Here is a 14,663-nt window from a genome sequence, read left to right as displayed (position 1 = left end):
ATGAATTTTAAACAATTGGATAATGAACATGTTGCTCAAGCTTGGGAAAGAATGAAATCTTTGGTTAAAAATTGCCCAACCCATGGACCGACTACTTGGATGATCATCCAAACCTTCTATGCAGACTAAATTTTTCTTCGCGGAATTTATTGGATTCAGCTCGTCTGTAGGTACCTTTATGTCCATCACTCTTGGTGAAGCAACAAAGCTTCTTGATAATATGATGATTAATTACTCTGAATGGCACATGGAAAGAGCTCCACAAGGTAAGAAGGTAAATTCTGTTGAAGAATCCTCTTCCTTGAATGATAAGGTTGATGCTATTATGTCTATGCTTGTGAATGATAGGACTAATGTTGATCCTAATAATGTTCCGTTAGCTTCATTGGTTGCCCAAGAAGAACATGTTGATGTAAACTTCATTAAAAATAATAATTTCAACAACAATGCTTATCTAACAATTCTAGTAATAACTATAGGCCATATCCTTATAATAATGGTAACGGTTATGCTAATTCTTATGGGAATTCTTACAACAATAATAGGAATACACCCCTGGACTTGAAGCTATGCTTAAAGAATTTATTAGTACACAAACTGCCTTTAACAAATCTGTGGAGGAAAAGCTCAATAAAATTGATATTCTTGCTTCTAGAGTTGATAGTCTTGCCTCTGATGTTGATCTTTTGAAATCGAAAGTTATGCCTAATACGGATATTGAAAATAAAATTGTTACTACAGCAAATGCCATCCAAGTTAGAATTAATGAGAATATAAGATTAATGGCTGAACTCACGTGCTAGGTGGGATAGAGAAGAAAATGAAAAACTAGCTAAAGAGAAAAATGTAGCTAAAGTTTGGACTATTACCACCACTAGCAATGCTAATGATTCACATGTTGCTGCACCTCCTACTATCAATGGTAAAATAATTGGTGTTGGCAATGCTTCTACTCCTAGTGCAAAGCGCGCAAAATTACCCGAAACCGCTAAAACTCGCGAAACCGCTTCGTGATAAAACTCGCTGAAATTTTTTTCCAACCTTGGGGATGATAATCCCATTGCTTTAGATTGTAATGATTTAGATTTTGATGATTGCCATATCTCTGAAGTTATAAAGTTCTTACAAAAACTTGCTAAAAGTCCTAATGCTAGTGCTTGTAAACTTGGCTTTCACAAAACATATTACAAATGCTCTCATAAAAGCTAGAGAAGAGAAACTAAAACTTGAAACTTCTATTCCTAGAAAGCTAGAGGATGGTTGGGAGCCCATCATTAAAATGAGAGTCAAAGATTTTGATTGTAATGCTTTATGTGATCTTGGTGCAAGTATTTCGTTATGCCTAAAAAGTCTATGATATGCTTGACTTGCCACCATTGAAAAACTGTTATCTGGATGTTAATCTCGCCGATAATGCTAAAAAGAAACCTTTGGGGAGAGTTGATAATGTGCATATTATGGTTAACAATAACCTTGTCCCCGTTGATTTTGTTGTCTTCGATATTGAATGCAATGCATCTTGCCCCATTATATTGGGAAGACCTTTTCTTCGAACCGTTGGTGCTACTATTGATATGAAGGAAGGTAATATTAAATATCAATTTCCTCTCAAGAAAGGTATGGAACACTTCCCTAGAAAGAGAATGAAGTTACCTTATGATTCTATTATTAGAACAAATTATGATGTTGATGCTTCATCTCTTGATGTTACTTGAGTTACACTTTCGCGCCTAGCTGAAAGGCGTTAAAGAAAAGCGCTTATGGGAGACAACCCATGTTTTTACTACAGTATTTTTGTTTTATATTTGAGTCTTGGAAGTTGTTTACTACTGTAGCAACCTCTCGTTATCTTAGTTTTATGTTTTGTTGTGCCAAGTAAAGTCTTTGATAGTAAAGTAAGTACTAGATTTGGATTACTGCGCAGATCCAGATTTCTTTGCTGTCACGAATCTGGGTCTACCTCCCTGTAGGTAGCTCATAAAATTAAGCCAATTTACGTGCATGATCCTCAGATATGTACGCAACTTTCATTCAATTTGGGCATTTTCATTTGAGCAAGTCTGGTGCCCTAATAAAATCCATCTTTACGGACTGTTCTGTTTTGACAGATTCTGCCTTTTATTTCGCATTGCCTCTTTTGCTATGTTGGATGAATTTCTTTGATCCATTAATGTCCAGTAGCTTTATGCAATGTCCAGAAGTGTTAAGAATGATTGTGTCACCTCTGAACATGTTAATTTTTATTGTGCACTAACCCTCTAATGAGTTGTTTCGAGTTTGGTGTGGAGGAAGTTTTCAAGGATCAAGAGAGGAGTATGATGCAATATGATCAAGGAGAGTGAAAGCTCTAAGCTTGGGGATGCCCCGGTGGTTCACCCCTGCATATTCTAAGAAGACTCAAGCGTCTAAGCTTGGGGATGCCCAAGGCATCCCTTCTTCATCGACAACGTTATCAGTGTTCCTCCCCGAAACTATATTTTTATTCCGTCACATCTTATGCACTTTGCTTGGAGCGTCCGGTTTGTTTTTGTTTTTTGTTTTGTTTGAATAAAATGGATCCTAGCATTCACTTTGTGGGAGAGAGACACGCTCCGCTTGTAGCATATGGACAAGTATGTCCTTAGGCTCTACTCATAGTATTCATGGCGAAGTTTCTTCTTCGTTAAATTGTTATATGGTTGGAATTGGAAAATACTACATGTAGTAATTCTAAAATGTCTTGGATAATTTGATACTTGGCAATTGTTGTGCTCATGTTTAAGCTCTTGCATCATATACTTTGCACCCATTAATGAAGAAACACTTAGAGCTTGCTAATTTGGTTTGCATATTTGGTTTGCATATTTGGTTTCTCTAGAGTCTAGATAACATCTAGTATTGAGTTTTGAACAACAAGGAAGACGGTGTAGAGTCTTATAATGTTTACAATATGTCTTTTATGTGAGTTTTGCTGCACCGTTCATCCTTGTGTTTGTTTCAAATAACCTTGCTAGCCTAAACCTTGTATCGAGAGGGAATACTTCTCATGCATCCAAAATACTTGAGTCAACCACTATGCCATTTGTGTCCACCATACCTACCTACTACATGGTATTTCTCCGCCATTCCAAAGTAAATTGCTTGAGTGCTACCTTTAAAATTCCATCATTCTCCTTTACAATATATAGCTCATGGGACAAATAGCTTAAAAACTATTGTGGTATTGAATATGTACTTATGCACTTTATCTCTTATTAAGTTGCTTGTTGTGCGATAACCATGCTTCTGGGGACGCCATCAACTATTCTTTGTTGAATATCATGTGAGTTGCTATGCATGTCCGTCTTGTCCGAAGTAAGAGAGATCTACCACCTTAATGGTTGGAGCATGCATATTGTTAGAGAAGAACATTGGGCCGCTAACTAAAGCCATGATTCATGGTGGAAGTTTCAGCTTTGGACATATATCCTCAATCTCATATGAGAATAATAATTGTTGCCACATGCTTATGCATTAAAGAGGAGTCCATTATCTCGTTGTCCATGTTGTCCCTGTATGGATGTCTAAGTTGAGAATAATCAAAAGCGAGAAATCCAAAATGCGAGCTTTCTCCTTAGACCTTTGTACAAGCGGCATGGAGGTACCCCATTGTGACACTTGGTTAAAACATGTGCATTGCAAAGATCCGGTAGTCCAAGCTAATTAGGACAAGGTGCGGGCACTATTAGTATACTATGCATGAGGCTTGCAACTTGTAAGATATAATTTACATAACTCATATGCTTTATTACTACCGTTGACAAAATTGTTTCATGTTTTCAAAATAAAAGCTCTAGCACAAATATAGCAATCGATGCTTTCCTCTTTGAAGGACCATTCTTTTTACTTTTATGTTGAGTCAGTTCACCTATCTCTCTCCACCTCAAGAAGCAAACACTTGTGTGAACTGTGCATTGATTCCTACATACTTGCATATTGCACTTGTTATATTACTCTATGTTGACAATTATCCATGAGATATACATGTTACAAGTTGAAAGCAACCGCTAAAACTTAATCTTCCTTTGTGTTGCTTCAATACCTTTACTTTGATTTATTGCTTTATGAGTTAACTCTTATGCAAGACTTATTGATGCTTGTCTTGAAGTACTATTCATGAAAAGTCTTTGCTTTATGATTCACTTGTTTACTCATGTCATTACCATTGTTTTGATCGCTGCATTCATTACATATGTTTACAAATAGTATGATCAAGGTTATGATGGCATGTCACTTCAAAAATTATCTTTGTTATCGTTTTACCTCGCTCGGGATGAGCGTAACTAAGCTTAGGGATGCTGATACGCCTCCGACGTATCGATAATTTCTTATGTTCCATGCCATATTATTGATGATACCTACATGTTTTATGCACACTTTATGTCATATTCGTGCATTTTCTGGAACTAACCTATTAACAAGATGCCGAAGAGCCGATTGCTCGTTTTCTGCTGTTTTTGGTTTCGAAATCCTAGTAACGAAATATTCTCGGAATTGGACGAAATCAAGACCCGGGGTCCTATTTTGCCACGAAGCTTCCTGAAGACCGAAGAGGAGTCGAAGTGGGGCCACGAGGGGCCGCCACCATAGGGCGGCGCGGCCCGGCCCTTGGCCGCGCCGACTGTGGTGTGGGGCCCCCGTGCGGCCCCCGACGTTGCCCTTCCGCCTACTTAAAGCCTCCGTCGCGAAACCCCCGATGCGAAAACCACGATACGGAAAACCTTCCGCAGACGCCGCCGCCGCCAATCCCATCTCGGGGATTCTCGAGATCTCCTCCGGCCCCCTGCCGGAGAGGGGATTCATCTCCCGGAGGACTCTACACCGCCATGGTCGCCTCCGGAGTGATGAGTGAGTAGTTCACCCCTGGACTATGGGTCCATAGCAGTAGCTAGATGGTTGTCTTCTCCTCATTGTGCTTCATTGTTGGATCTTGTGAGCTGCCTAACATGATCAAGATCATCTATCCGTAATACTCTATGTTGTGTTTGTCGGGATCCGATGGATAGAGAATACCATGTTATGTTAATTATCAAGTTATTACATATGTGTTGTTTATGATCTTGCATGCTCTCCGTTATTAGTAGAGGCTCTGGCCAAGTTTTTGCTCTTAACTCCAAGAGGGAGTATTTATGCTCGATAGTGGGTTCATGCCTGCATTGACACTTGGGATAGCTGACAGAAAGTTCTAAGGTTGTGTTGTGCCGTTGCCACTAGGGATAAAACATTGGCGCTATGTCTAAGGATGTAGTTGTTGATTACATTACGCACCATACTTAATGCAATTGTCCGTTGCTTTGCAACTTAATACTCGGAGGGGGTTCGGATGATAACCTCGAAGGTGGACTTTTTAGGCATAGATGCGCTGGATGGCGGTCTATGTACTTTGTCGTAATGCCCAATTAAATCTCACTGTACTTATCATGACATGTATGTGCATTGTTATGCCCTCTCTATTTGTCAATTGCCCGACTGTAATTTGTTCACCCAACATGCTTTTATCTTATGGGAGAGACACCTCTAGTGAACTCGTGGACCCCGGTCCATTCTTTAATACCGAAATACAAATCTGCTGCAATACTTGTTTTTATCGTTTTCTCTGCAAACAATCATCTTCCACACAATACGGTTAATCCTTTGTTACAGAGAAGTTTCGGTGAGATTGACAACCTCACTGTTTCGTTGAGGCAAAGTACTTTGGTTGTGTTGTGCAGTTCCACGTTGGCGCCGTAATCTTCGGTGTTGCGCCGCACTACATCCCGCCGCCATCAACCTTCAACGTGCTTCTTGGCTCCTCCTGGTTCGATAAACCTTGGTTTCTTTCTGAGGGAAAACTTGCTGCTGTGCGCATCATACCTTCCTCTTGGGGTTCCCAACGAACTTGTGAAATACACGCCATCAGGGGCCACACGAGGGCCCCACACCACAGGTCGGCGCGGCCAGGGCCTGGGCCGCGCCGCCCTAGTGTGGCGGCGCCTCGTGGCCCCACTTCGACTCCTCTTTGGTGTTCTGGAAGCTTCGTGGCAAAATAGGACCCTGGGCGTTGATTTCGTCCAATTCCGAGAATATTTCGTTACTAGGATTTCCGAAACCAAAAACGTGAGAAAATAGCAACCGGCTCTTCGGCATCTTGTTAATAGGTTAGTTCCAGAAAATGCACGAATATGACATAAAGTGTGCATAAAACATGTAGATATCATCAATAATGTGGCATGGAACATAAGAAATTATCGATACGTCGGAGACGTATCAGAGATATGCCAAAGAGGCAATAATAAAGTGGTTATTATAATATATCTTTGTGTTTATGATAAATGTTTGCATACCATGCTATAATTGTATTAACCGAAACATTGATACATGTGTGTTATGTAAACAACAAGGAGTCCCTAGTAAGCCTCTTGTATAACTAGCTTGTTGATTAATAGATGATCATAGTTTTGTGATCATGAACATTGGATGTTATTAATAACAAGGTTATGTCATTAGATGAATGATATAATGGACACACCCAAATAAGCGTAGCATAAGATCACGTCATTAAGTTCAATTTGCTATAAGCTTTCGATGCATAGTTACCTAGTCCTTCGACCATGAGATCATGTAAATCACTTATACCGGAAGGGTACTTTGATTACATCGAACGCCACTACATAAATGGGTGGTTATAAAGATGGGATTAAGTATTCGGAAAGTGTGAGTTGAGGCATATGGATCAAGAGTGGGATTTGTCCATCCCGATGACGGATAGATATACTCTAGGCCCTCTCGGTGGAATGTCGTCTGATTAGCTTGCAAGCATGTGACTAGTTCATAAGAGATGATATGCCATGGTACGAGTAAAGAGTACTTGTCGGTGACGTGGTTGAACAAGGTATGGAGATACCGATGATCAAACCTCGGACAAGTAAAATATCGCGTGACAAAGGGAATCAGTATCGTATGTAAATGGTTCAATCGATCACTAAGTTATCATTGAATATGTGGGAGCCATTATGGATCTCCAGATCCCGCTATTGGTTATTGGTCAGAGAGGAGTCTCGACCATGTCTACATATTTCACGAACCGTAGGGTGACACACTTAAGTTTTGATGTCGTTTTAAGTAGATATGGAATATGGAATGGAGTTCGAATTTTGTTCGGAATCTCGGATGGGATCTAGGACATCACGAGATGGTCCGGAATGGTCCGGAGAATAAGATTCATATATAGGAAGTCACTTTCCAAGTTTGGAAATGATCCGGTGTATTTATGGAAGGCGCTAGAATGTTCTAGAACCTTCCGGAAGAAATCACCATGGAAGGTGGAGTCCCGGTTGGACTCCACCAACCCTAACCAGCCAACCAAGTGGGAGGGTGGAGTCCATGGTGGACTCCACCACCTTCGCCGGCCAAGAAAGGGGGGAAAGAGAGAGTCCCTGTCCCTCTAGGTTTCGTCCATATGGAAGTTTTTGAATTGGGGTCTTATTCGAACACTTTGGGCAAACCCTAGGGATTCCACCTATATAAAGGGGAGGAGAGGGAGGGGGCCGGCCACACCAATCCAGCCGCACCCCCAAGGGCTCCCAGGCCGACGCCCCTCTCCCCAAACCCTAGCCGCCTCCCTCCTCCCACTTCTCCCGTAGAGCTTAGGCGAAGCCCTGCCGGAGATCTCCATCGCCACCGACACCACGTCGTCGTGCTGTTGGGATTCCGAGGAGGATCTACTACTTCCGCTGCCCACTGGAACGGGGAGAAGGACGTCGTCATCAACACCGAACGTGTGACCGAGTACGGAGGTGTTGCCCGACTGTGGCACCGTCAAGATCTTCTACGCGCTTTTGAAAGCGGCAAGTGATCATCTTTAGCAACAACGAGATCTAATCTCGTAGGCTTTGGAAATCTTCGAGGGCTAGTCTCATGATCTTCTCATTGCTACCATCTTCTAGATTGGATCTTGGCTTGTTATTCGTTATTGCGATAGGAAGTTTTTGTTTTCTATGCTACGAATCCCAACAGTGGTATCAGAGCCGTGTCTATGCATAGATTGGTTGCACGAGTAGAACACAATGGTTTTGTGGGAGTTGATGTTTTTGTTGTCTTTAGTTCTTGTACTTTGCATCTTGCGGGATGGTGGGATGAAGCGGCTCGGGATAACTTTACATGACCGCGTTCATGAGATTTGCTCCACGCTTGACATGCAACTTGTATTGCATAAGTGGCTTTACGGGTGTCCGTCTCTCCCACCATAGTGAAGATTCAATCTACTCTTTCTATTGACAACACTAGTATCACCGTTGTGGTTCATGTTCGTAGGTAGATTGGATCTTACTCGAAAACCCTAAACCACGTAAAATATGCAAACCAAATTATAGGCGTCTAACTTGTTTTTGCAGGGTTTGGTGATGTGATATGGCCATGATATGATGATGAATATGTATGAGATGATCATTATTTTATTGTGGCAACCGGCAGGAGCCTTATGGTTGTGTTTATATTTCATGTTGAGGTATTATTTCAAAGTAGTTGTAATAGTTGCTACATGGGAGAACAACCATGAAGACAGCGCCATTGACCTTGACGCTACGCCGACGATGATGGAGATCATGCCCGTTGATGATGGATATCATGTCCGTGCTTTGGAGATGAAGATCAAAGGCGCAAAGACAAAAGGGCCATATCATATCACATATGAATTGCATGTGATGTTAATCCTTTTATGCATCTTGTATTGCTTAGATCGCAACGGTAGCATTATAAGATGATCCCTCTCACTAAATATCAAGATAATAAAGTGTTCATCCTTAGTATGCACCGTTGCTAAGACTTGTCGTTTCGAAGCATCACGTGATGATCGGGTGTGATAGATTCTACATGTGCATACAACGGGTGCAAGCCAGTTTTGCAGACGCGGATACTAAGGTGTTGCCTTGACGAGCCTAGCATGTACAGACATGGTCTCGGAACACGGGATACCAACAGGTAGAGCATGAGTCATATGAATGATATGATGAACACTTTGAGTGTTCGCCTTTGAAGCTACATCTTTTCTCGTGATGATCGGAATTGGTGTAGTGGATTTGGTTCGTGTGATCACTAAGACAATGCGAGGATGTTGTTTTGAGTGGGAGTTCACCTAGTTAATTTAAGAATTAAAATTTGAACTCAATTTATCATAAACTTAGTCTAAACTCTTTGCAAATATGTTGTAGATGATGGCGTCCCCCTCCATCAATTTTAACCAGTTCCTAGAGAAAGAAAAGCTTAAAAGCAATGGTAGCAACTTCTCCGACTGGTTCCTTCATGTGAGGATTTTCCTCAATGGTGGAAATCTGCAATTTGTGATCGAAGCACCGCTAGGTTCCCCACCACCACCTGCAGTATCTGAGGAAGTAAAGAATGTGTACGAGACTCGGGTGACTCGGTACTCTCAAGTTCAGTGTGCCATCCTGTGCAGCCTAGAGGCGGAGCTTCAAAAGAGTTTTGAGCACCACGACCCTTATGAGCTGGTCCATGAGCTAAAAGCTATCTTTGAAACTCATGCGGCCGTGGAAAGCTATGAGGCCTCGAAACACTTCTTTGGCTGTATGATGGAAGAGGGCAGCTCCGTTAGTGAGCATGTGCTCGCTATGTCCGGGCATGCGAAGAAGCTCAGTGACTTGGGGATAGTGATTCCTAACCAGCTGGGTATTCATCGTGTCCTCCATTCACTGCCACCAAGTTACAAGAACTTTGTGATGAACTACAACATGCAAAACATGAACAAAGAGTTACCTGAACTCTTCTCCATGCTTAAATCTGCTGAGATTGAGATACAGAAAGAGCACCAAGTGTTGATGGTCAACAAGACCACCAGTTTCAAGAAGCAGGGAAAGCCTAACAACAAGGGCAACTTCAAGAAGGGCGGCAAGAAAGTTGCTGCGCCTCCTGAGAAGCCTAAGGCTGGCCCTAAGCCTGATACTGTGTTCTATTACTGCAAGGAGAAGGGGCACTGGAAGCGTAATTGCCCCAAGTACATGGCTGATCTGAAGAGAGGCTTTGTCAAGAAAAAGAAAGGTATATTTGATATACATGTTATATATGTCTATCTTACTGGTTCTCGTAGTAGTGCCTGGGTATTTGATACTGGTTCGGTTGCTCACATTTGTAACTCGAAACAGGAACTACAGAATAAACGAAGCCTAGCGAGGGACGAGGTGACGATGCGCGTTGGAAATGGATCCAAGGTCGATGTGATCGCCGTCGGCACGCTCCCCCTACATCTACCTTCGGGATTAGTTTTAAACCTTAATAATTGTTACTTGGTGCCTGCGTTGAGCATGGACATTATATCTGGATCGTGTTTAATGCAAGACGGTTATTCATTTAAGTCAGAGAATAATGGTTGTTCTATTTATATGAATAATATCTTTTATGGTCATGCGCCTAAGATGAATGGTTTATTCTTGTTAAATCTCGATAGTAGTGATACACATGTTCATAACATTGATGCTAAGCGAATTAAATTGAATGATAATTCTACTTATATGTGGCAATGTCGTCTTGGTAATATTGGAGTGAAGCGCAAGAAACTCCATTCCGAAGGACTTCTTGAGTCACTTGACTTTGAGTCACTTGATTGATGCGAAGCATGTCTAATGGGAAAAATGACTAGGACTCCATTCTCTGGTACAATGGAGCGAGCTACAGACTTATTGGAAACCATACATACCGATGTGTGCGGACCAATGAGTGTAGCATCAAGCGGTGGTTATCGTTATGTTCTAACCTTCACGGATGATCTGAGTAGATATGGGTATATTTACTTCATGAAACATAAGTCTGAAACTTTCGAGAAGTTTAAGGAATTCCAAAGTGAAGTAGAAAATTAACGTAACAGGAAGATTAAGTTTCTGCGTTCTGATCGTGGAGGCGAATATCTGAGTTATGAGTTTGGCATGCATTTAAATAAATTCGGAATACTTTAACAGTTGACACCGCCGGGAACACCACAACGCAATGGTGTGTCCGAACGTCATAATCGAACTCTCTTGGATATGGTTCGATCTATGATGTCTCTTACCGATTTGCCGTTATCGTTTTGGGGTTATGCATTAGAGACAGCTGCATTCACTTTAAATAGGGCACCATCTAAATCCGTTGAAACGACACTATATGAATTATGGTTTGGGAAGAAACCTAAGCTGTCGTTCCTTAAAGTTTCGGGTTGCGAAGCTTATGTAAAGAAGTTACACCCTGACAAGCTAGAACCCAAAGCGGAGAAATGCGTCTTCATAGGATACCCTAAAGAAACAATTGGGTACACTTTCTATCATAGATCCGAAGGCAAAATCTTTGTTGCCAAGAACGGATCCTTTCTTGAGAAGGAGTTTCTCACTCGTGTGGTGACCAGGACGCATCTGAAGGCTATGTTCGTGAGTATATGACATCATAACTGCTCTTATCTTGATGTCTTCTCTGCTCAAAGTCTCACATGGTTCAGTGCATTTGTGCCATTGACTAATTTTTGGTGGTATCTCTTGCTTTGAATCAGAAATTGCCTAAAAATATCTCCAGGGATCTCAATGCTGGCCGAAGGGGCAAGATATCCCTCGTCATGGAGAGTGAAGGTCTCACCGTGGAGGGACGGTACTCCATCAGTCCCACAAATGGCCGCTTGGCTGTTACTTCCAGGTGGAAAAAGTTCATTGACGGTGCCAAACTTCGCATTGGATCAAAGTTGAAGGTCAAGATCTTTCGATGCCGATGTGACATGCTGGTCATAAAGTTCGCGGTTGTCTAGTTCTTTTGTCCCATGAGCCCTTAGCAAATGCATTTGTAGTTATACTTATATAAGGTTATCTTATCTGAACTGCTAATTAATTGTATGGGTGGTAAAACTCTGGCAAGCTTTTGCTCTTAGCAAGTATGTATGTATGATCAACTATTATGATAACTAATGTTTGTGTTCATCTTAATTTGCATTTCCGTTTTAGAAAAAAACTTAATTTCTATTTTGGCTGACCGACCTGCTAGCTGCGTCGTCATCGTTTCAAAGGGGGCAGGGGATCAAAAGAAAAAAAGGAAAATAGGCAGAAATTAGGGGTAAAAAATAAATCCAACAAAGGAAACTTTTATTGTCCATAGAGGACGACATGTGGGACCCATGAGCCAGCAGCTTCCTCAACGTTTCAAAGTCGGCATGAGATCGAAAGAAAAAGGCAAGTGACCAAATATAAGGAGCAAAAAATAATCCAAGAAAAGAAACTTTATTGTACATAGAGGATGACATGCGGGTCCCATTTTGCAGCAGCGGTCTCAATGTTTCCAAGGCGGCACGAGACCAAAAGAAAAATGAAGTAGCCAGAAATCAGGGGGTGAAAAAATACAAGAAAAGAAAGATTTCAATTGGGCTGCATCTGGACATCTGGGCCTTCGAACTATCCTGCTGGGCCTTCACACTCGTACAATTTCAGCCCACTCCAAAACAGGAAAGTTCGGATTTTTCTAAAAAAAACAGGAAAGTCCTGTGCTTCGCAAAAACAAAAAACAAGGAGATTCAACATATAAGTTTGTTTATGTAAAAATAAATATTTAATTTACCCGTTTGCAATAGCTCAGAGCAAAATACACTGTTTATTGTCTGCAAAATAATCAAGATATCACATGTTTCTTGTACGGGGAGGCTGACATCGGGGACCCATGAGCCAGCAGCGTCATCAACGTTTTAAAGGCGGCAGGGGATGGAAAGAAAAAATAAACCAAAAATATGTTGGTAAAAAATCCAAGAAAATAAACATTTTCATTCTGAGAGGATGACATTGGGGACCCATGAGGCAGCAGCATCCTCAACGTTTATTGTTCATAGAGGCTGACATGTGGGACCCGTGAGCTAGCAGCGTCCTCAACGTTTTAAAGGCGGCGGGAGATCAAAATAAAAAATAAGCCAAAAATCATTTGGTAAACAAAATCCAAGAAAAGAAACATTTACCGTTCTGAGAAGATGACATGCGAGACCCATGAGGCAGCAGCATCCTCAACGATTCTAAGGCGGCAGGGGATCAAAAGAAAAAAAAGGAAATATCCATAAATTAATTAGGGGTTCAAAATAAATCCATCAAAGGAAACTTTTATTGTTCATAGAGGATGACATGTGGGACCGACCTGCCAACATCGTCCTCATCGTTTCAAAGGGGGAAGGAGATCAAAAGAAAAAGGCAAATAGCCAGAAATTAGGGGTCAAAAATAACTCCAAGAGAGGAAACTTTTATTATTCGTAGAGGATGACATGCGGGACCCATGAGCCAGCATCTTACTCAACGTTTCAAAGGCGGCATGAGATCGAAAAAAAGGCAAGTGACAAAATATCAGGAGCCAAAGATAATCCAAGAAAAGAAACTTCATTATACATAGAGGATGACATGCGGGTCCCATTTAGCAGCAGCGGTCTCAACGTTTCAAATGCGGCTTGAGATCAAAAGAAAAAGAAAGTTGATTGTACATAGAGGATGACATGCGGGTCCCATGAGTCAGCAGTTTACTCAACGTTTCCAAGGCGGCGAGGATCAAAAGAAAAAGGAAATAGCCAAAAATCAGAGGGTGAAAAAAAATCCAAAAAAATAAACTTTTATAGCACATAGAGGATGACATGCGGGTCCCATGAGCCAGCAGGTTCATCAACGTTTCTAACGTGGCATGAGATCGAAAGAAAAAGAAAAGTGACCAAATATCACGAGCCAAAAATAATTCAAGAAAAGAAACTTGATAGTACATAGAGGATGACATGCGGGTCACATTTAGCGGCAGCGGTATCACCGTTTCAAACGTGGCATGAGATCGAAAGAAAAAGACAAGTGACCAAATATCAGGTGCCAAAAAAATTCCAAGAAAATAAAGTTTTATAGTACATAGAGGATGACATGCGGGTCCCATTTAGCAGCAAGCGGGATCACCAGTTTGAGGCCACGGCACGGGATCGACATAAAAAGGCAAGTGACCAATTATGAGGTGCCAAAAAGAATGCAAGAAAAGAAAGTTTTATAGTACATAGAGGATGACATGCGGGTCCCATTTAGCAGCAGCGGTATCACCGTTTGAGAGGCGGCACGGGATTGAAAGAAAAAGGCAAGTGACCAAATATGAGGTGCCAAAAAAAAACTCCAAGAAAATAAAGTTGATTGCACATAGAGGATGACATGCGGGTCCCATTTAGCAGCAGCGGTCTCAACGTTTCCAAGGCGGCACGGGATCAAAAGAAAAAGGAAGTAGCCAGAAATCAGGGGATCAAAATAATCCAAGAATAGAAAGAATTTTGGTTCATAGAGGATGGCATGCGGGACCCATGATCCTGCATTGTAAACGGCTCGATCGGAGAGCGTTGAACGAGATGGTGCGATCGAGAAAAAAACAATGCTAGAGAGGCTACCATCTGGGCCCTACATCCCTGGGCTGTGCGGATTTGCGTTGACTCGGCCGGCGAACCCGAGAATTCGCGATGCACCACGTCTCGGGCCACCATAGGAGACGTTTTGGCCATTTTCGTCGGGCTAGGTGGCCTAAAAAACGAGTAAAAAATAGTTTTGACATGCACCACTGTTGCGGTCAGAAACCCACCGGCGAGCAGCGACGGGCAACACAGTAGAGCCGGGAGGCCCCCAGGATTGCGGCTGACCCTGGTCCCTCGGCGACGG

The 14,663-nt window shown here is 41.9% G+C and overlaps 1 protein-coding gene across 1 annotated transcript in view; it reads left to right on the top strand.

Moving 5' to 3' along the window:
- Positions 1–13,892: 13,892 nt before the first annotated feature.
- The window catches only part of LOC124655588 (probable GTP-binding protein OBGM, mitochondrial), a 2,943-nt gene continuing 2,172 nt past the window's right edge, over positions 13,893–14,663 (top strand). The window contains exon 1 of the mRNA XM_047194459.1: positions 13,893–13,961. Coding sequence (XP_047050415.1) covers positions 13,893–13,961 — 69 coding nt within the window. The remainder of the gene's footprint in view (positions 13,962–14,663) is intronic.

Source organism: Lolium rigidum, chromosome 1 (assembly GCF_022539505.1).
Source record: "Lolium rigidum isolate FL_2022 chromosome 1, APGP_CSIRO_Lrig_0.1, whole genome shotgun sequence".
In the NCBI taxonomy this organism is placed as follows: Eukaryota; Viridiplantae; Streptophyta; class Magnoliopsida; order Poales; family Poaceae; genus Lolium; species Lolium rigidum.
Note: the sequence above shows the minus strand (reverse complement) of the source record. Positions and strands in the feature narration are given on the sequence as shown.